This window comes from Chelonia mydas, chromosome 28, assembly GCF_015237465.2.
Source record: "Chelonia mydas isolate rCheMyd1 chromosome 28, rCheMyd1.pri.v2, whole genome shotgun sequence".
Taxonomy (NCBI): Eukaryota; Metazoa; Chordata; order Testudines; family Cheloniidae; genus Chelonia; species Chelonia mydas.
Window position 1 is genome coordinate 784075 of NC_051268.2, and position 20132 is coordinate 804206.

Below are 20132 nucleotides of genomic sequence, written 5' to 3' on the forward strand. Positions count from 1 at the left end.
AGCTGGCTGCTGCTTTTATCATAGCATATTCCACGAGGATCACAGGTAGGAATCCATGACTGGTTGGCAGGGAGTGAATTATTCCTTAAATATTGGCTTACGAGGAGGGCTGCATCTTCTCCCAGCATCTTCTCCCCTGCATCTTCTGAGCGCTCTAGTTATCCGGGCGCTGAAAGTTCCCAGAAGCAGGTAGAGCCAGACCTTACACCGGAGTCTCTTTCTCTGTGGATTAAATTTGTGGTGGCAAAGCAGCGCCTCGTGCTTGGGTGCCAGGACGTCCTTTTCTGCAAAGAATCCAAACATCGTTATCACTGTAAACTGCTTAATTTGCGACACGTGGGACCCGTTTCCCTTTTCCAGCGTGTTCAATGTGGTTTACCAGTGGGCTAAGGCGGTCCCCGGTGGAATAAGGGCCTAACCCATTTGGAGTCCAGTGAGGGGCCCCTTCTTTCATTTTAAGGTACATGGCTTGGTCCCCTGTTTCCCACGGGAATCCCCTTCCCGACGGCCGGATTACCCTGATACGGGAGGGTGGTTTCATTTTCCTGTAACTCTTCCGGCCGTGGCAAAGACTTATGCCGGGTCTGTTACCGCTTTCGTTTTCACCCCGCGCCGGGTAGCGAGGCTCCGCCGTGAGGCGCTGGGTGTCCAGACAGAATCTGGAAGGGTGGAATTTCTGGTCTTAGCCTGCGACTGCTCTGGCTGGCCGCCAACATCAGAGGCTGTTTATTTAGCCGGGTTTTTTTCTCTCTGTGTGATTCACTACCTCCTGGCGTGCTTCCTTAACAGGGCGGCTCCCGCGCTCCCTGGCCTGAGGCCGGTATGGCATCTGGAGCGTTTGGTTAATTTTTAAGCCTTGTGTTATTGTGGTGAAGAAGTTTTTTTTATAAAGACGCCCCCGTTGTTCGAAGCCACTATCTCGGGGGTGCCATATTTACACCCGACCTCAGTAAAAAAGCTTTTTGGCCACTACCCTGGTGCTGTTATTTCTAGTGGGAAATGCCTCACCCTGCAAAGGCATGAATTATTACCAATAAATGCTGGGATTTGAAAAATCAATTTGAACCCTGGGCCGCGGCCCGAGCTGTCCTTGGCGCCTCCTGGGTTGCCCGTGTGGAGGGCGAGCCTTGCCCTGAGCACACCGCATGCCGTTTCGCACCCGGGCTTTCACATCCTTCTCCCATTCGGCTGCTTGCTTCAGCCTTCTTAAAATCCCTCCCGCTCCTTCATGCGCCAACTGGCGGGCTAAAGTAAGTCACTCCTGGCTCTCTGCTTTTCCCGGAACTCGGTTCGGGCCTTCTGTAGGGCCATTTGTTGGCTCAGATGCGTCAGCACGACGTCCCTTTTCGGACTGCCTATTACAACGGCTACGTCAAGCTCTCGGGCTAGTGTAGCCGCCCGATTGTTCCCGGCGGCCTCCCTACCCGCTCCTGTACCGTGCGCCTTTACACGTCGCACCTTGAGCTGTTTCGGGTTCTTGGTTACCCTCCGGTACGTTGTTTAGACGTGTGAGCGCAGACCCTCGCTTCCCTTGTACGGAACTGGGCAAGGTTTGTCTTTATGCGCCGCCTTTTCCCCGTTCCGACACCCATCCTCTATTCAAAACTGTATTTTCTTTTTACACCGTCAGTCAGTACAAAGATCCACCGGCCGCGGGGGATTTTCACATGGCCTTAAAACCCCTCGACAGCCCGAGACGATCCATGATCTAGACGTCCCTGAATGACTTCCTCTTCTAAGTTAAGGGCCGGGTATTTTACACCTTTTCCCTTTCACTACCATGCACTCCCCTCACTAAACCAGACCTGCTTTTCTTGGCCCACGGGATCTAATTTTTTTGGTGGGCGTGCGTCTGCCAAGGCAGTGACCTCTGGACATTCGTGTCGGTTCCCTTTTTTAATATTTTGTAACAGTGCGGCAGCCAAGGCCGTGTTATTTAGCCCCCAAACGAATAACAAAAGCGTGTAGTTCATCAGGGAAACGCAGGGGAAAACGGAGCCGTCTGTTTGAGCAGGGTTAAGGCCAAGTCTGTTCCCCACTCCCATTCTGTCTTTTGCTTTAGCAGTTTCCACAAGGGGTGAGTGATTTCAGCACATTTATAAATGCTTCTGGGAACTTTCAGCGCCCGGATAACTAGAGCGCTCAGAAGATGCAGGGGAGAAGACGCTGGGAGAAGATGCAGCCAATATTTAAGGAATATTTCACTCCCCATCAGCCAGTCATGGAGAAAATGGAATCCTTCTAGCAGGAATGGGCATCGGTAGGCGCCCGTACCTTCCCCTGATCCACCTGTCTCCCACCACCACCACGCCCAGGTATGTAACCGGAGTAGCACCCGCTGCGCCTTGTCCACGGCTGCTTTGAACCCCCGTTCCTGAATTAGTGCCCAAACGCTTTCCATTAGTGTTTGAGTTTGTGCCTCAGTTTCCCACAGCAGACCTGGTTTGTAATGTTTTCGCATTTCTTTTACCCCTTCCACAATACACCCTGTACATGTGCTGGGGAAAAGGCACTTTCCTTCCATAGGTTAATCACATTAGCCATGGCGAGTCTTACCTAAGGTGTAACTGGTTCTTTTGTACTCACCGAGTTGCCATGTACCCTCATCCAAGTGACCGTCTGATTACACAGAGCCCCCTTAAGGCTCAGCGTGGGGCCCGGTCTTTCACTACAGCTCTTATCTGCTCTTTTGTTACCAAAACCCAACTCCAGAATCTTTCCCCATTCTCCTGGTTTTGACGGCCTGCTGCAGCCACGAGGTATAAAGCATTAACGTACCTTGAGGGTTAAACACCAAACACCCAAGCCAAACATCACTCGCCCGGCAAAAAGTGTTTTTTGGTTTTGCAACTTGGAGTGAAAGGTTCAAATGGATTTTAGTGGTGTTATTTAAAAACCAACCCAAACCGATTCATCTTAAACCTACAGAACATGAGTTTTCCAAACCGGGAGTGTTGGTTTGTCGGTTCTAAACACGCCACGTGTTTACACACTATATTTACACACATATTCTGGTTTTGTAACGGCTCTTACGTGGCTTTAATTTTCACACAGATTACATCTGTATACATCTGGGGGCAGCGAAGTTCCCTTCTGTTCTTTTGGCGAATTTGATTAAATTGTTTTTAATCAGATTGTCTCCGTGCCTGGCTTCTTTACCGACACTCCTTTGGCCCATTTTCCCATCACAACGGCTGCAAAGAAACCAAGAATTATGGTGTTTTAATAACACTTTTCCTTTTTAACGTTTTCACAGAGCGAGTCCTCCGCCAGCTCAGGACTCCAGGCTTCCTCCCCGGTGTCTGAACTCCCCAGGCCTGGACTTACATTTTTTATTGGGCCCTCAGGGCTCCCAACTTGTTTTCCAATTATTTTATCTGTTGCCTGCCTGCTTGTCTGGGCCTGATCCTGCTTTCCTCGCCGAACTGTCCTTTCCCATAGCAGGGAGGGTGGGCTCCTCCACCAGCCCCCACCCCTCCTGGTCCCTTTCCTTAACCATTTCTTTCACAATCGGGAAATCGCTCACAGGAAATCCTACCCTGCCCAAACTCCTCTGTCCGTCCGAGTCTGCTTTAACAGAGCAAGATCTGTTTCAAAGGAGCGACCTCGTGGACACAGTTTCGGCTTCGACGTGCTGCCCTTGAAACATTTCCCACCCAGGTGCTACCACGAGTCAGGGTGACCAGCCAGCAAGTCTGAAAATCGGGACAGGAGGTGGGGGGTGGTAGGTACCTGTATAAGAAAAAGCCCCCCGAATCGGGAATGTCCCTATAAAATCGGGACACCCTACCCCTATTTGCCCTTCAGAGTTGGGTCTCCCAGAGGAAATCTTTGAATCTCTTTTCCCTTTATAAGTCTCCCGTGCCCGTCCTCGTCTGTGCACAAAAGTCTGTACCCACTGAAAGCTCGGCCTGACAGGGCAGGAGGGGGAACGCTGAGCCCCCTACCTTTTGGGCTCGACCCTCTACGACCGCGGGTAAATTCACCGGGGCAATTTCCCCCCGACAGGCTCGGAGCGGGGAGCCTAACCCTCCCCGTTAGGACCCGGCACTTCTGCGCCCGGGGGTGCGTACACCCGGACAGTTTGTACATCTTATGGTGTGTCCGTCTACACCGACGCGTTTCAGACATGCCACGTTGTTCGGTTTTATTGTCAACGGCCCAAAACACCAACACAGCATTTTACTACCCCTGGGGGCCCGGAGAGTTTCCTGGGCTGGGTTCAGACGCTCCCTAACCCCCCCTGTTTCAGGCTGCCGGGGAGTCGCTCCGGGCTGGAGAACGGGGGGATTATTCCCTCTGGGAGTGGCGGCCCCGGGGGTCCCGAGCGAGGGGACTCCCGGGGTTTGTCGAAGCCAGACGTGGACCTTGTAGCCAGGCAAGCGGCTGAGCTGTTCATGGGAAAGAAATCCCCCCCCCGCCCCCCCGGCCCGGGTCCCTCATCCTGTTTCACGCTGGGGAAGAGGGTGGCTAGCTCCCGGAGGGCTGGGGCTAGCAACTTGTTGGGAGACGCACCTGGGCTGGAGCGGTTGACTTGTCCCGAGCAAGGCCAGCGAGCTGCCGCCGTGAATCGGGGCCGGGAACTCAGGAGACTTCAGGGCTCAAAGGTACGACCCTGAGGCCGGGGCGGAGGTGGGCCCGGGAGAGACCCCGGCCCAGCCAGGGTGCCCGCAGGGGATCCCGTGAAGCCGGGCGGGGGGAGCTGCGGGGCTCGCGGGCAGGGCGGGGTGGGGCCAAGCGGGGGGAGGAACCTGGGGGGCTGGGGGGGTGGACGAACAGCCCAGGAGTGGGGTGCATGGGGCGCCGGGAGACAAGATGTCACGCGGGAGGGGAGGCTGGAGGCCGGATTATTTTGCCCTCTGGCTTGGTAATAAACCGACTCACCCCATGCCTGCCCCACAAGGAGGGGTCCTGTCAGACAAGGGAGCCGTTCTGGGAAACTGAGGCAGGCTGCCCTGTTGCACCCCAGCCGGATGCTGGCGGGACACCCCCCTCCCCCCACCATGCAGGGAGCTGTGTTTGGGTCCAGGGCGCCAGCAGGAGCAGCTGGGGGGGGGGCTACGGTGCCCCCCCAAAGGACAGGCTGAGAGGCAGCCTGATGTGGGGCACCCCCCATGCTGGGGCATTGACAGCAGAGGGGCTGGGGGGCTGAACGGGTTCCCCCGCCTGGCTCCCCCTCTACCCACTCCGAATCCTCCCCCCACCAGGGGGCACAGGACTGGGGACCCCCCATTGAACCCCGGATCCCCCCAGGACCCACCCCCACTCCCCCACGGTGCACTGGGCCAGCCACCCCCCCCCAGGCCGGGCTCCCCCCACAATCCCAGCCCCCAATAAAGACACGAGGCGGCTGGGAAGAGGCTGCGAGGCAGGTTTAATGGGCGGGCGCCCCCGGGGGGGGCCCTAGGGGGGGCAGCAGAAGAAGCGGGCGTCGTTGAGGGCCGTGTTGTCCCCCCGCTGGCCCCGGGGCTCCTCCACCCGGGTCTGGAGGCCGCAGACGGAGCCGGAGAGGCAGGGGCGGCTCCAGGGCCCCTCCTGGCCCCCGGCGTCCCCGGCGTCCCCGGCCAGCAGCTCCCCGTCGGAGCAGGCCACGCGCAGGCCGGTGGCGGCCACGTCGTCCCCGGCGTCCGGCTGCGGCTGCACCCCCAGCGAGAAGGCCCGAAGGTAGCCCCGGGGGCAGTACCGGGCGCCCAGCCACCTGCCCCAGCTGAGCCGGGCGGGGGAGAGGAGGGGTTAGATCCGTCCGTCTGCCCGTCCCTCCACCCAGCCACCCACCCGTCCGTCCGTCCCTCCATCCATCTATCCACTCACCCACCCACTCAACCATCCACCCACCTGTCCACCCGTCTGTCCATCCATCCCTCCACCCGTCCACCCATCCGTCCATCCATCTATCCACCCACCTGTCCACCCATCTACCCACCCGTCCACCCTTCCCTCCACCCACCCACCTGTCCACCCGTTCGTCCCTCCACCCATCTATCCACCCACCCGCCCACTCAACCGTCCATCTCTCCATCCACCCCCCACCCCTCCACCTGTCCGTCCATCCATCTATCCCCCCACCTGTCCACCCATCTACCCACCTGTCCACCCGTCCATCCCTCTATCCACCCATCCACCCACTCAACCATCTACCCACCTGTCCACCCATCCGTCCATCTATCCACCCACCCGTCTGCCCACCCGTCCACCCGTCCCTCCACCCACCCACCTGTCCACCCGTCCGTCCCTCCACCCATCTATCCACCCACCCGCCCACTCAACCGTCCGTCTCTCCATCCACCCCCCCAACCCTCCACCCGTCCGTCCATCCATCTATCCCCCCACCTGTCCACCCGTCCATCCCTCTATCCACCCATCCACCCACTCAACCATCTACCCACCTGTCCACCCATCCGTCCATCTATCCACCCACCCGTCTGCCCACCCATCCGTCCTTCCATCCCTTGGCCCACCTACCCACCCATACATCCATCCGTCCGTCCATCCCTCCACCCACCTACCCACCCGTCTGCCCACCCACCCATCCCCTCATCCTTGCATCCATCCACCTATCAACCCACCCATCTGTCTACACGTCCCTCCCCTATCCACCCATCTGTCCATCCCTTCCTCCCCCCTTCACCCTCATGTCCGTCCCCAGACCCCCATCTGTTCCTCCCTCCCTCTCCAGATGGGGGATTCCTCGGGGGTGGGGGGGCTCAGAAAGGGCCCAGCCCTTGGGGGCTGACACAAGGCGGGGTGGGCCCATGGCTGGTGGGGTACGGCGGGGGGGGCTCCGTGCAGGGCTGCCGTTAGGGACCCAGGCGTCCGGTACTCACGCTCCCACGCTGGACTGGACGGTGGAGCCGTCGGAGCAGTGTAGACGGATCCCGTTCAGCCCCGTGTCGTCCTCCCCCGGCGCGTCGCCCTGGTAGGGGTGCACCTGGGGGGCGGGGGGGCAGAGACGGGGTGAGGTGGGGGGGCCCCGAGGGTCAGAGAGAGGGCACTGAGAGGGGGGATGGGAGGAGGAAAATGGGGGTGGGAAATAAGGGGGATGGTGGGGGGCAGAGGGATAAGGGGGCTGTTGGGGGCAGAGGGGGGCAGGGGATGTAAAAGGGGGGTGTATAGGTGAGGAGGGGGGGCTGTTACCTTCAAGGCGAAGCCGTTGGCGTAGCTGGCCGGGGGGCACATCTCCACGGGCCCCCACGCCCCCCGCGGGGCCCCGTTGGGCGCCATGATGACCTGGTTGTAGGGCCGGGGGGCGGGCGCCTCGGCCTGGCCCCCCAGCACGGGCCCCGGGGCCAGCAGCAGGCAGAGCAGGGCGCCGAGCGGCAGCTGCATGGCGGCCGTGGCCGGACTCGGGGTCTGCGGGCTGGGCGCCCGGGGGGCGTTTGTATCCCGGCTGGTCCCTGGGCCAAGGCCAAGGCACACAGGGGCCTTATCTCCCCGGGGCGGGGTCACCGTGACCCAGGCCGCCCTGTCCCCCTCCCGCCCCCCCTTGCACTGTGGACCCGCTGTCCCCGCTGCAGGGGGGTGCCCCTCGCTCCCGACCCGCAGCCCCCTGCCTCAGTGGGTCTCGGCAAGCCCGTAGCTCTGGGCGGGGGAGGGGGTCTGATAGCAGCTGCTGTTACCGTCCTGGGGGGCGTGGGGGGGGGAGTTTGTGGGGAGCTTGCAGGTTGAGAGGCCGGGGGGGGGGGACCCCGCATGGCTAACGGATCTGAACAGCTGAGATCTCCGCCCGAGGGGGGCTGCGGTGTGGGAGGGGGGAGTGGGGAGGGGTGTGGGGGGGGGCGAGGTGAATTAGGGTGGGAGGTACATGGGCAGGGGGGAGGGGGGAATTGCCTTGGGGGAGCCGAAGGGCCGAGGGGGGCGGGGAGTCGGGGTGCACGGTGTGTGTGTGTGGGGGGGTGACTTACAGAGGGAGTGGGTGGAAGCGGCAAGGCCGGGGGGGGGGGGACTTGGTGTTGAGCCAAGGGGTTGGGGGGCAGGGGGGGAGCTATGGGGGGGGAAGCGGCGCCCGCAGGGTGCCCCACAGCAACAGAGACGGGCGGGGGGGCGAGAGAGAGAGAGACATTTCGGCCTCCTTATCGCTGTTGATTCAGCCTTGCTCGTTTCCTGATAACTAGGTGCTCGCGATAAAGCCACCAACCACTTCCCCCCCCGCCCCCCCGCCTTCCCCAGCCAGCCCCCCCGTCCCCGCCGAGCAGGGTGCAAAGCCCCAGCCAGGAGGAAACCACCGAGATGCAGCCAGGTGGCAAGTGGGGCCCCCCCACAGACCGGCAGCTCCCCCCCCCCGGGGCCGGGAAAGCTGGCGTGATGCCAACGGGGCTCCGGGCTCGTCCCCCCATCTCACTGGTGCAAATGGTGCCCCGGGAGCTGGACCTTCCCCGCTCCGGCCGGGGCACCCCAGGGCCCCGCGAGGCGCCCCCGTCACATGCCAGCGGGCGCGGCGCGGGCGAGGAGCTGGCCGTTCGGGCTGGCCTCGGCCCCGGCCCTTCTCCAGCCAGCCGTGGGGTGGGGACCCCCGAGGGGTGCTGGGCTGAGCTGCCGGAGCAGCCTCCAGAGCTGCCGGGCGTGGGGGTGAAGGGGGGGATATTCGGGGCCCGAGTCTGTCTGGGGGCTGTGCCTGGATGCTTCGCTCTGCTGCCCTCCGGATCGGCCCCACGGCCCCCGCCACCCGGTCTCCTCCCCTTCCCCGGATCGGCCCCAAGGTCCCCTCCGGATCGGCCCTACGGCCCCAGCCACCCGGTCTCCTCCCCTGCCCCAGATCGGCCCCACGGCCCCTGCCACCCGGTCTCCTTCCCTTCCCCGGATCGGCCCCAAGGTCCCCTCCGGATCGGCCCCACGGCCCCCGCCACCCGGTCTCCTCCCCTTCCCCGGATCGGCCCCAAGGTCCCCTCCGGATTGGCCCCACGGCCCCAGCCACCCAGTCTCCTCCCCTTCCCCGGATCGGCCCCACGGCTCCCTCCAGATCGGCCCCACGGCCCCTGCCACCCGGTCTCCTCCCCTTCCCCAGATCGGCCCCAAGGTCCCCTCCTGATCGGCCCCACAGCCCCAGCCACCCGGTCTCCTCCCCTTCCCCGGATCGGCCCCAAGGTCCCCTCCGGATCGGCCCTATGGCGCCCGCCACCCGGTCTCCTCCCCTGCCCCAGATCAGCCCCACGGCTCCCTCCGGATTGGCCCCACGGCCCCTGCCACCCGGTCTCCTCCCCTTCCCCGGATCGGCCCCAAGGTCCCCTCCGGATCGGCCCTACGGCCCCAGCCACCTGGTCTCCTCCCCTTCCCCGGATCGGCCCCACAGCCCCCCTCCAGATCGGCCCCACAGCCCCTGCCACCCGGTCTCCTCCCCTTCCCCGGATCGGCCCCAAGGTCCCCTCCGGATCGGCCCTATGGCCCCCGCCACCCGGTCTCCTCCCCTGCCCCAGATCAGACCCACGGCTCCCTCCGGATCGGCCCCACGGCCCCTGCCACCTGGTCTCCTCCCCTTCCCCGGATCGGCCCCACAGCCCCCCTCCAGATCGGCCCCACGGCCCCCTCTGGATCAGCCCCACAGCCCCAGCCACCGGTCTCCTCCCCTGCCCCAGATCAGCCCCAAGGTCCCCTCCGGATCGGCCCCACAGCCCCCGCCACCCGGTCTCCTCCCCTTCCCCGGATCGGCCCCAAGGTCCCCTCCGGATCGGCCCTATGGCCCCCCGCCACCCGGTCTCCTCCCCTGCCCCAGATCAGCCCCACGGCTCCCTCCGGATCGGCCCCACGGCCCCCGCCACCCGGTCTCCTCCCCTTCCCCGGATCGGCCCCAAGGTCCCCTCCGGATCGGCCCTATGGCCCCCGCCACCCGGTCTCCTCCCCTGCCCCAGATCAGCCCCACGGCTCCCTCCGGATCGGCCCCACGGCCCCTGCCACCCGGTCTCCTCCCCTTCCCCGGATCAGCCCCAAGGTCCCCTCCGGATCGGCCCCACAGCCCCAGCCACCCGGTCTCCTCCCCTTCCCCGGATCGGCCCCACGGCCCCCTCCAGATCGGCCCCACGGCCCCAGCCACCCGGTCTCCTCCCCTGCCCCAGATTGGCCCCACAGTCCCTCCGGATCGGCCCCACAGCCCCAGCCATCCAGTCTCCTCCCCTGCCCCAGATCGGCCCCACAGTCCCTCCGGATCGGCCCCACAGCCCCAGCCACCCAGTCTCCTCCCCTTCCCCGGATCGGCCCCACCGTCCCCTCTGGATCGGCCCCCCGGCCCCCTCCAGATCGGCCCCACGGCCCCAGCCACCCGGTCTCCTCCCCTGCCCCAGATCGGCCCCACGGCCCCCTCCGGATCTGCCCCACGGCCCCAGCCACCTGGTCTCCCCTCCTCCCCCAGCCGGACCCAGACAGTGGCGGGAGCTGTGGCCCCAGTGGGGGGGGGCTACACACTCCCAGGCTGGGGGGGAGGTGGGGAATTGGGCCCCTCTGATCACACCTGGGTCTCAGCTTCAAGCGCGACGGGTGCCAGGCAGTTTGAGGGGAGGAGGGGGAGGGGGAGTCTGAGCGTACGTGGCTCTGTGTGGGTGAATCTGTTTGCACAAGTGTGTTTGCATGTGTGTAGATCTGCTCGCACGTGTGAATCTGCTTGCACGAGTGTGCATGTGTTTGCACATGCATGAGTCTGTTTGCACAAGTGTGTTTGCAGATCTGCTCGCACCTGTAAATCTGCTTGCATGAGTGTGCATGTTTGCAAGTGTGCGTGAAGGGGCTTTGTCTCTTTTACACGCTGACAACCCTTGCCGACCCTCTCACCCCAATGCAGCTGTAGCCGAGCGGACGGCGGGGTGTAGCCGGCTGAGGGTGCGTCTGCACCATCCCGCTACCCGCCTGGGATCTGACTGTCAACAGCCTGGCCTTGTCCTGACACCCCCCGGCTGGGGCGCAGGAGGCCGGGGTCCTGTTCCCAGCTGACCCTGTGCCCATTCCAGCAGCTCGCTGTGCCTCGGTTTCCCCTTCCCGGGGCCCCACCCAGGCCTGCGACGGATGCGGCAGAAGCACCCGGAAGGAGGTGAGTCTGCATCTGAGATGGGTCCATCCCGCTGCCGCCTCTGACGTCACCCCCACCCCCACCCCGTCCCTGGGGGGGGCTCAGGAAATGGGTCCCGCCCCATAGCACCATCACAGAGGCAGAATCGCCCGGGGACCGAGGTGCCATGGAGCTTCCGATGGGGCTTTTCCTCCTCGTTCTCTGCTTCAGGGGTGAGGCCGCTGCAGGGCAGGGGGGCCACGCAGGCCGGGGGGTGGGGAGCCCCAACCGCGGGGAATCGGGAGTTGGGGAGGGGACGCCCCAGGGATGGATAGCACCTGGATGGAACAAATGGAGTCAGGGGCCCCCCCCAGCAGGGAAATGAGGAGCCATAGATGGATGGGAGCATTATGGGGATGGATGGATGGATAGAGGGGGTGCATGGGGACGGATGGATGGGCGGTCGGACGGATTGGGGGTACATAGGGCTGGCTTGGATGGATGGACGGACAGGCAGATGGATGGATGGATGGGTGGGTGGGTGGGTGGATGGATGGGGGTACATAGAGAAGAATGGACAGATGGGAGGATGGGGATACATAGGGCTGGATGGATGGATGGACAGACGGATGGATGGATGCGGGGACAAAGGGCTGGATGAATGGATGGATGGACGGATGGATGCGGGGACATAGGGAAGGAAGGAAGGAGGGTCAGGCGGATGGACGGATGGATGGTGGGACATAGGGATGGATGGACAGGCGGACAGATGGATGGTTGGGGGGACATAGGGCTGGATGGATGGATGGACAGGCGGACAGATGGATGGTTGGGGGGACATAGGGCTGGATGGATGGAGGGACAGGCGGACGGATGGATGGGGGGACATAGGGAAGGATGGAAGGAGGGACAGTCGGACAGACGGATGGGGGGACATAGGGCTGGACGGACAGACGGGCAGATGGATGGATGGGGGGACATAGGGCTGGATGGACAGACGGATGGATGGGGGGACATAGGGCTGGATGGACAGACGGGCAGACGGATGGATGGGGGGACATAGGGCTGGGTGGACAGACGGGCAGACGGATGGATGGGGGGACATAGGGCTGGATGGACAGACGGATGGATGGGGGGACATAGGGCTGGGTGGACAGACGGGCAGACGGATGGATGGGGGGACATAGGGCTGGACGGACAGACGGGCAGATGGATGGATGGGGGGACATAGGGCTGGATGGACAGACGGATGGATGGGGGGACATAGGGCTGGATGGACAGACGGGCAGATGGATGGATGGGGGGACATAGGGCTGGGTGGACAGATGGGCAGACGGATGGATGGGGGGACATAGGGAAGGCTGGCAGGAGGGACAGGCGGACGGACGGATGGACGCTGGAGAACCCCGTCGATATCTCTACCCCCCTCTCTCTCTCTATCTGTGGAGGCGCCGGGGCTGCCCACGTCGCCCCCGCCTGCCCCCCCCCCACGGTTGGCTGAACTCTTGTGGGGTTTGGGGCTGGCTCGGCAGATGTAGGTTCGCGGGCGGGGGGTCAAAGCGGCGGGGGGCGGGTTAGGTGGGTGCGCAGTGAGCTCGCCCTGCAGCCCCAAACACACACCCCGTGTAACGGCTCCTCGGGCCCCTACCCCCTGTCCTGGCTCCCAGCCCCCATGCTCTAAACCCACCAGCCCCCGCTCCCCTCCCTGAGCCAGGGAGAGAACCCAGGAGTCCGGGATCCCAGCCCCTCCCCCATCTAACCCACCAGCCCCCGCTCCCCTCCCAGAGCCGGGGAGAGAACCCAGGCGTCCCGGCTCCCAGCCCCCACCCCTGCTCTGACCCACTAGTGAGTGGCTATGCGTGCCAGTGTCGGGGTCTGTGTGTGAGCCCCCCACTCCATGCCCCCAAAGGCCCCTCTCACCCCTCTCCGCAGGGGCCCTGGGGGAGCCGCTCCGGCTGACCCAGCCGTCCCCATCCCACGTGGTGGACGAGAAGATCCCGCGGCTCGGCTGCCGGATGTCGGGGAGCGACATCACCACCCACGTCCTGTCCTGGTACCACCAGCCCCCCGGGCAGGGCCCCGTCTTCCTGCTGAGCCACCGGGCCGGGGGGAACAAGCCCGTCTACGGGGCCGGCGTCTCCGAGCGCTTCATCGCCCACCTGGAGCGCTCGACCAACACCTTCAGCCTCACCATCGGCAACGTGAAGCCCGCCGACGCCGGCACGTACTACTGCGCCGTCTGGTTCGCCAACCGGTACCTCTTCGGAGAGGGCACCCGCCTGGTCCTGGGAGGTGAGCAAGCCGGAACCGGCCCGGAGCACGGCTGGACCCCGGCGGGGCGTTCCGGAGCGGGTTCCGGAGCGGCGCCCCCCAGGGCCAGCCGGGGCTGCGGCCGGAAGAGAGAGAGCGAGAGCGGGCGAGCCAATCGAGAGCCCGCCCCCGAATCAATCTAGAGCGAGCCACGGAAACGTTCTGGAGCTGGCACGCGGTCAGTGGGGGCCGTGCGGGGGGGAAACACCCATGGCCGATCGAGAACCAGCCCCGAATCGATCTAGAACCCGCCGCGACTCGACCTAGCACGTGTCCAGAACCCTTCCAGCTCAGAGCCGTGGAAATGTTCTGGAGCTGGCACGCGGTCAGTGGGGGCTGTGCGGGGTGGAAACACCCACGACCAATCGAGAACCCACCCCGAATCAATCTAGAACCCGCCGCGACTCGACCTAGCACGTGTCCAGAGCCCTTCCAGCTCAGAGCCGTGGAAATGTTCTGGAGCTGGCACGCGGTCAGTGGGGGCTGTGCGGGGTGGAAACACCCACGACCAATCGAGAACCCACCCCGAATCAATCTAGAACCTGCCGCAACTCGACCTAGCACGTGCCCAGAGCCCTTCCAGCTCAGAGCCGTGGAAATATTCTGGAGCTGGCACGTGGTTCGTGGGGGCCGTGCCGGGGGGAAATACCTGGGGCTGATCTAGAACCCACCCCGAAACGATCTAGAGAACACGCCGAACCATTCTGGGTCCGATCCAGCCTAAGGCTGACACCGGGACCACCCCAGAACACCCCCCCGCGAACCCAGTCTCGAACCCACACACAACCAAGCCCCAAGTCCCTAGAGCAGCCCAGGACCCACCTAGAACCGAGCCCCACCGATGCCGCCCCCCGCCCTGACCCTCTCCCCTCTCCGGTTCCAGGGGACCCCGGGAAGAAGCGCCCCCCGGAGGTGGCACTGCTGGGCCCGGCGCGGGCGGCCGGCCCGGCCTTCCTGTGCCTGGCCTGGGGGTTCTCCCCGGAGTCGGTCCGGCTGCGCTGGCAGGTGGACGGGCGAGAGCCGGGCCCCGGGGAGGCCTCCCCGCCGGCGGGGGGCCGGGATGGGGCAGGTGCCGCCGGCCTGCTCAGCCTCCCGCCCCGGGCCTGGCTGGACGGAGCCCAGGTGACCTGCCGGGTGGAGCACGAGACCCGGGCCCAGCAGAGCAGCGCCAAGCTGAAGGGGGCCGGGCGGCAAGGTGAGACCCCCCCCGAACCCCCAAACTCTCCCCTTCCCCCCATGGTATTTCACCCCCCGATTCGTCTCTCCCCACACCCACAGGCTGCTTGGTATCCCCCAGAGACCCCGTCTCGCCGCCCGACCCTCTCGGCAATGGGACCGCGGGGAGCGCCGCCCCCCAGAGCACCGGTACGGGACCCCCAACCCTCCCCCAAGGCCCGCTTTGGGGTCACAGCCACAGCCCCCCCTAACTGTCCCCTCTCCTCCGCAGGGGCCCCGAGCCTGGGCCGGATCCTGGTGACGGCCTGGTGGTGCTACCTGGGGTCGCTGGCCGCCAGCTGCCTCTACGGCCTGGGGGTCTCCCTCCTCGTGGGGCTGCGGGGGCTGCGGGGGCAGCAGGAACCCAGGCGTCCGGGGCCACCCCCACCCCCTCCAGGAGCCTGGCAGAGAGCGCCCCGGAGGAGAGCCGGCCAGGAGCGCCGCTTCAAATGAGACTCCCCGGCCCCCCCACTGGTCCCCCCCATGCCCCCCGCCTGGGGACCGGGAACGCCCCTGCACCGGCCCCCCCCAGCCCGCACCCTGGCTGTCCCATACCGGCTGGAGAGCTGACCCCACTCAGCCCCTGCTAACCCTCCCCCGGCCCCCCCCGGTCTCTGACACCCCCCCCGCCCCCCGCCCGCACCGAGCTTGGGTATTGCTGAATAAAACCTTAACCAACCCCTGTGGGACTGAGTCTGTGCAATGGGGAACCTCAGCACCCCCCGCCCCCCCGCTGCCCCCCAGATGCCCCCCCCCCCGGCTGAGTCTGTGCAACTGGGGACTCCTGGGTTCTCCCCCTGGCTCTGGGAGGGGAGGGGGGCTGGTGGGTTAGAGCGGGGGGGGCTGGGAGCCAGGACTCCTGGGTTCTCTCCCCGGCTCTGCGAGGGGAGTGGGGGCTGGTGGGTTAGTGCAGGGGGGCTGGGAGCCAGGACTCCTGGGTTCTCTCCCCCTGGCTCTGGGAGGGGAGGGGGGCTGGTGGGTTAGATCGGGGGGGCTGGGAGCCAGGACTCCTGGGTTCTCTCCCCGGCTCTGGGACGGGGGTGGGGGCTGGTGGGTGAGAGCAGGGGGGGCTGGGAGCCAGGACTCCTGGGTTCTCTCCCCGGCTCTGAGAGGGGAGTGGAGGCTGGTGGGTTAGAGCAGGGGGGCTGGGAGCTGGGACTCCTGGGTTCTCTCCCCGGCTCTGGGAGGGGAGTGGGGGCTGGTGGGTGAGAGCAGGGGGGCTGGGAGCCAGGACTCCTGGGTTCTCTTTCTGGCTCTGGGAGGGGAGGGGGGCTGGTGGGTGAGAGCAGGGGGGCTGGGAGCCAGGACTCCTGGGTTCTCTCCCCGGCTCTGGGAGGGGAGCGGGGGGCTGGTGGGTTAGTGCAGGGGGAGCTGGGAGCCAGGACTCCTGGGTTCTCTCCCCGGCGCTGGGAGGGGAGTGGGGGCTGGGAGCCCCCATACTCCAGGCTTCTTCTCCCCCCAGATTCCCCCCATTCCTCTCCGTGGGGCAAAGTCCCTTCAGCTGTTAATTTTTAACCGGACCAGCTCCCCACCCCCCCCATCTGGCCTCCAGCCACCCTGGGTTTGATCCATGGGGCTGAGGGGAGCCCGTGACACCCCCCCGCCCAGTGCCGCTTTGGCCAGGGAACAGGGACATGGGGCATTTCCCCTCGGGAGGGGGATGGGGGGGCTCTCCTGGGGAGGGGGATGGGAGCCCCGCCCCAGATAACAGGCCCTTATCTTTGGTGAGCAGCTGGGCCGGGCTGGGGCAGGGCTCAGGGCCGTGGGGCCGGGCGCCGTGGGGCCGGGGTGTGCGGGGATGGGCCCCCAGCGGCTGCCGTGGTTCCTGCTCCCCACTGCGGCCTTGCTTGGCCTCCTCTTCCTCTCCAGCCTCCGGCTCCGTGAGTGACCCCCCCACCCCGCTGCCCCCCACCCCCACTGCACCCCACCCCTGCCCCCCACCAGCCGCCAGCTCCAGAAGTGACCGCCTCACCCCAGCGGACACGCACTGCCCCAGCCCCGCCCCCCACGTGCCCCATAGACCCCCCCCACACTGCCCCCTCCCTCACCCCGCTGACCTCCGGCCCTGTGTGACCCCCCCCACTTGCTCCAGTTCCCTCAGGCCCCCCACTGGGTGACACCCCCCCTCAGCTACTCTCTCCCCCCACCCCCCGCCTAGCACCCACGCCGGCCTCTGGCTCCGGGAGGGAGCAGGACGGCCCCACAGACCTGCTCTCCCCGTCAACCCCCCCTCCCCAGGCCCCCCAGCCACGGGCTCCCCCCTGGTCCCCCGGGCTCTGTAGGAGCATGGTGGGGGGCGGATTGTGTCAGTCCATGGGACGGCGGGGCGGGGGGGGCTGCGCTCGGGGCGGCGCGGGCTGTCAGATGTACCAGGCGTGTTCTTAGCGTGTGGCCTGCGTGTAGCCTGCCCCCATGCCGAGCACCCCGGCCGCAGGCTTGTGCGTGGTTCGCGTGTGCAAAGCCGGAGGCCTGCAGGGACGGTGCAAGTACCTCCCTGTGTGTGTGTCATGCGGGTCATTAGCGTGTGCGCCCCCCCCGGTGCAAACTGGGGAGACCACTGGGAACGGGCGGGGGGGGCGCTGTCCGTCTGTCCGCGTCTCTGAGCTCTGTCCTCCCCCCCCCGGAATAGCAGAGGTGCACCTCTCGGCCTGCGTTCGGGGCGGGCGGCCCTGTGGCTGGCTCGGGGGCAGAGGGGAGACGCCCCCCTCCGAAGAGGACGGGAAGGTGAGACCCCCCCCTTGTCCTCCTCCCCCGCAAACCCTGCCCCCCTCCCAGCCCTGACTCCTGCCCCCGTCCCAAATTCGGCTCCTCCCCTGATCCTACCCCAAATCCTCCCCACTCCACCTGCCCCCACTTCCTGATCCCGACCCCCCTCCCGCTCGGCCCCCCCCGGCACCTGCCCCACAGAGAACCTGTCCGCTTTGTGTCCCCTCTGCAGCCGCCCCTTCTCGCCCGGACGAGCGGCTCCCGGCTGCCCCTCCCCAGGCATGGGACCCCCACTCCGGCCCGGGCCCCCCGCTGCCCAGGCCAGGCCTTCCAGATCAGCCGCCTCCTGGCGGCCTTCAGGGCCTGCGTGACTCCGGACGGAGAAATCCTGCTGGGAGAGTATCTGGCTGGCTGGAAAGAACTGATCAAGTGAGTCCATCCCCGTACAACCGGCCGCCCCGCCCCAGAGGTGGCCGCGTCTCAGCGCCGGGCGAGGGGTCCCCGTGTCACCCGCCGCCCCGCCCCAGAGGTGGCCACATCTCAGTGCCGGGCGAGGGGTCCATGCGTCACCGGCCGCCCCGCCCCAGAGGTGGCCGCGTCTCAGTGCCGGGCGAGGGGTCCATGCGTCACCGGCCGCCCCGCCCCAGAGGTGGCCGCGTCTCAGCGCCGGGCGAGGGGTTCCCGAGTCACCGGCCGCCCCGCCCCAGGGGTGGCCGCGTCTCCACGCTGGGCCAGGCTCAGCTGTCCCCTCTCTCTCTCCCCCGCAGACTGATAGACACTCTGGGGGCCGCCTTCGGCCTCCTGGCCCGGGAGACGCAGACGAAGATGGAGATCCTGCAGGGGCACCGGGCGGGGCCGCACGCCCCTCACTACCGCACCCTGCAGGCCATGGTGGCCTTCGAGCTGCGGCGCGGCCTGGTGGGGCTCCGGGCGCTGCCCCCGGGCCGGCCCCCCTCGGGCTGCCGGACCCTGCTCCGCCTCCACCGGGCCCTCAAGTGGCTGGAGCTGTTCCTGGGGAAGTTGAGTCACAGCGGGCCGGAGGAAGACCCCTCCCAGCTCTGCGCCGAGGCCTACCAGGCGGCCCTGGCCCCGCACCACAGCTGGTGGGTGCGCCAGGCGGCCGGGCTGGCCTTCCTGGCCCTGCCCTCGCGCCAGGAGCTGTACGGGCTCGTCTGCGCCGAGGGGGAGCGGGAGGCCCGGGCCGTGCTCCTGGACGCGGTCGGCGTCATCGCCGGGGTCTATAACGTCACCCAGCGGCTCTACGCCGCCCGCGGCCTCTTGGAGCTGCCCTGAGCGGCCGCCGGGGGGCGCTGGAGAGGACAGGGTGGGGGGCACCGGCACCGCCCGGCCCCAGGGCGGGGACTGGCTGGCTCAGGGGGACGGGGAACGGGGCAGGGGCCTGACCCCTCTGGGGGGCGCCAGCTCCCCCCCGGCTCCAGGGCAGGGACTGGCTGGCTCAGGGGGGCGGGGAACGGGGCAGGGGCCTGACCCCTCTGGGGGGCACCGGCTCCCCCCTGGCCCCAGGGCAGGGACTGGCTGGCTCGGGGGTGGCAAGGAATGGGGCAGGGGCCTGACCCCTCTGGGGGGCGCTGGCTCCCCCCCAGCCCCAGGGCAGGGACTGGCTGGCTCAGGGGGGCGGGGAACGGGGCAGGGACCTGACCCCTCTGGGGGGCGCCGGCTGGGCTCCCCCGGGCAGGGCGCTGGGCGCGGTTGTGAACCAGCGGCCCCGGAAACGGGGCCAAGTAAAGAGACGCCCCGAGCTCGACGTGGTGGCCGGAGTCTTTTGTCGCGAGACGCTTTTCGCCGCCCGGCCAGGCCGGTCTCTGGGCCTCCTCGGGGGGAGGATCGTGTAGGGGTCCCCCCACCCCATGGAAATGCAGGGCAGCCCCAGGCACGACGCGGGGGGGGTCTCAGTGGGGCCGTGTGACCCCTGCGGGGCCGCGCTCCCCGGCTGCCTCCTGCCCTGCGTGAACTGAGCAGCCCCCGCGGGCAGCTCCCCCGCCGGGCGTGGGGCGCAGCGTGGGCAGGGCAGGGAGGTCGCAGGGCTGGGTGGGGCAGGGCCATAGGGCAAAGGGTGGGGGGGATACAGGGCGGGGTGGGGCCATGGGGCAGGGATGGGGGAGACACAGGGTGGGGGGCAGGGCTGGGGGGACGCAGGGCGGGGGTGGGGCCGTGGGGCAGGGCTGGGGGGGGATGCAGGGCGGGGGTGGGGGCACGGGGCAGGGCTGGGGGAGACACAGGGTGGGGGGCAGGGCTGGGGAGACGCAGGGCGGGGGTGGGGCCGTGGGGCAGGGCTGGGGGGGGACGCAGGGCGGGGGTGGGGGCACGGGGCAGGGCTGGGGGAGACACAGGGTGGGGGGCAGGGCTGGGGGGGGACGCAGGGCGGGGGTGGGGCCGTGGGGCAGGGCTGGGGGGGGACGCAGGGCGGGGGTGGGGGCACGGGGCAGGGCTGGGGGCGGCTCGGCTGGGACTCCCCAGACGCTAGGGAGGGGGGCGGTGACATCACTCATCACGTGATGATGTCATACTTGGCCCTGCTGACATCACAGCCCCAAGCGGTGACATCACGGTGATGCCAGGCTCACTGGTGACATCACTGTGACATCATATGTGAGGTGTGATGTCATCACGCCGCGGAGACGTGCTCCGTGGCGTGATCTAGCCTGGTGACGTCAGGGACACAAATGCTGACGTCACATCCAGAGGTAACGGTGCGCGGCGCTCGCTTGGCGGCCGCTCTGCCGTAAAACGGACCCGGCGGGCGTCGCAAGGGGGAATCGGACCCGCTGCCGTAAAGCAACGCCGGAGCCTGGCGGCCCCACCGCCGTAAAGCAGCACCGCCTCATGTGTCGTAAACGCCGCCTCGGTGCTGTAAAGCAGAGGGCCGGGTGTCGGAAAGACGGGGCGAAGGCGGAATGCCCCAGCCCGCCGT

General features: G+C 66.6%; 3 protein-coding genes across 12 annotated transcripts; 2 read left to right on the forward strand and 1 right to left on the reverse strand.

The window, feature by feature from the left end:
• The first annotated feature begins 369 nt into the window (after positions 1-369).
• On the forward strand, positions 370-15136 carry LOC119564632 (Ig heavy chain Mem5). 7 transcript variants are annotated; one of them, XM_043537124.1, is made up of 8 exons: positions 370-460; positions 2066-2315; positions 10766-10803; positions 10935-11011; positions 12902-13261; positions 14163-14474; positions 14558-14644; positions 14727-15135. In XM_043537124.1, exons 4-8 carry the CDS (start codon positions 10987-10989, stop codon positions 14945-14947), a joined length of 1005 nt encoding a protein of 334 aa, XP_043393059.1. In that variant the 5' UTR covers positions 370-460; positions 2066-2315; positions 10766-10803; positions 10935-10986; the 3' UTR covers positions 14948-15135. The 7 variants fall into 7 exon arrangements, with proteins under 7 accessions (XP_043393059.1, XP_037743522.1, XP_037743523.1 ...); XM_043537125.1 differs by lacking the exons at positions 370-460; positions 2066-2315 and adding an exon at positions 8211-8236; XM_037887594.2 differs by lacking the exons at positions 370-460; positions 2066-2315 and adding an exon at positions 8139-8236 and having other exon boundaries at positions 10766-11011; positions 14727-15134.
• On the reverse strand, positions 5349-7707 carry LOC119564633 (vitelline membrane outer layer protein 1-like). The gene is made up of 3 exons (XM_037887596.2): positions 7135-7707; positions 6825-6928; positions 5349-5707 (listed from the first exon to the last, which is right to left on the reverse strand). The coding sequence occupies exons 1-3, from the start codon at positions 7324-7326 to the stop codon at positions 5404-5406; spliced, it is 600 nt and encodes a 199-aa protein (XP_037743524.1). The 5' UTR covers positions 7327-7707; the 3' UTR covers positions 5349-5403.
• A 977-nt stretch (positions 15137-16113) lies between the features above and the next one.
• GLTPD2 (glycolipid transfer protein domain containing 2) lies at positions 16114-18965 on the forward strand. 4 transcript variants are annotated; one of them, XR_006287708.1, is made up of 4 exons: positions 16114-16374; positions 17433-17629; positions 17968-18747; positions 18832-18965. XR_006287708.1 is itself a non-coding variant. In XM_037887572.2 (4 exons), the coding sequence occupies exons 1-4, from the start codon at positions 16293-16295 to the stop codon at positions 18491-18493; spliced, it is 897 nt and encodes a 298-aa protein (XP_037743500.1). In that variant the 5' UTR covers positions 16218-16292; the 3' UTR covers positions 18494-18965. The 4 variants fall into 4 exon arrangements, 3 of the variants coding, with proteins under 3 accessions (XP_043393063.1, XP_037743500.1, XP_037743498.1); XM_037887572.2 differs by adding an exon at positions 17127-17218 and having other exon boundaries at positions 16218-16374; positions 17968-18965; XM_037887570.2 differs by adding an exon at positions 17124-17218 and having other exon boundaries at positions 16220-16374; positions 17968-18965.
• Positions 18966-20132: the final 1167 nt, after the last annotated feature.

Coding starts and splice junctions, on each gene's coding strand:
- LOC119564633 (XM_037887596.2), bottom strand. CDS start 7,326: ATGCAGCTGCCGCTCGGCGCCCTGCTCTGCCTGCTGCTGGCCCCGGGG. Junction 6,929..7,134: donor CCAACGGCTTCGCCTTGAAG/GTAACAGCCCCC, acceptor CCCGCCCCCCAG/GTGCACCCCTACCAGGGCGA. Junction 5,708..6,824: donor GTCCAGTCCAGCGTGGGAGC/GTGAGTACCGGA, acceptor CGCCCGGCTCAG/CTGGGGCAGGTGGCTGGGCG.
- LOC119564632 (XM_037887593.2), top strand. CDS start 11,169: ATGGGGCTTTTCCTCCTCGTTCTCTGCTTCAGGG. Junction 14,475..14,557: donor GAAGGGGGCCGGGCGGCAAG/GTGAGACCCCCC, acceptor CCACACCCACAG/GCTGCTTGGTATCCCCCAGA. Junction 14,645..14,726: donor CGCCGCCCCCCAGAGCACCG/GTACGGGACCCC, acceptor TCTCCTCCGCAG/GGGCCCCGAGCCTGGGCCGG.
- GLTPD2 (XM_043537128.1), top strand. CDS start 16,129: ATGGGGCATTTCCCCTCGGGAGGGGGATGGGGGGGCTCTCCTGGGGAG. Junction 16,375..17,432: donor CCTCTCCAGCCTCCGGCTCC/GTGAGTGACCCC, acceptor TCCCCTCTGCAG/CCGCCCCTTCTCGCCCGGAC. Junction 17,630..17,967: donor GGCTGGAAAGAACTGATCAA/GTGAGTCCATCC, acceptor TCTCCCCCGCAG/ACTGATAGACACTCTGGGGG.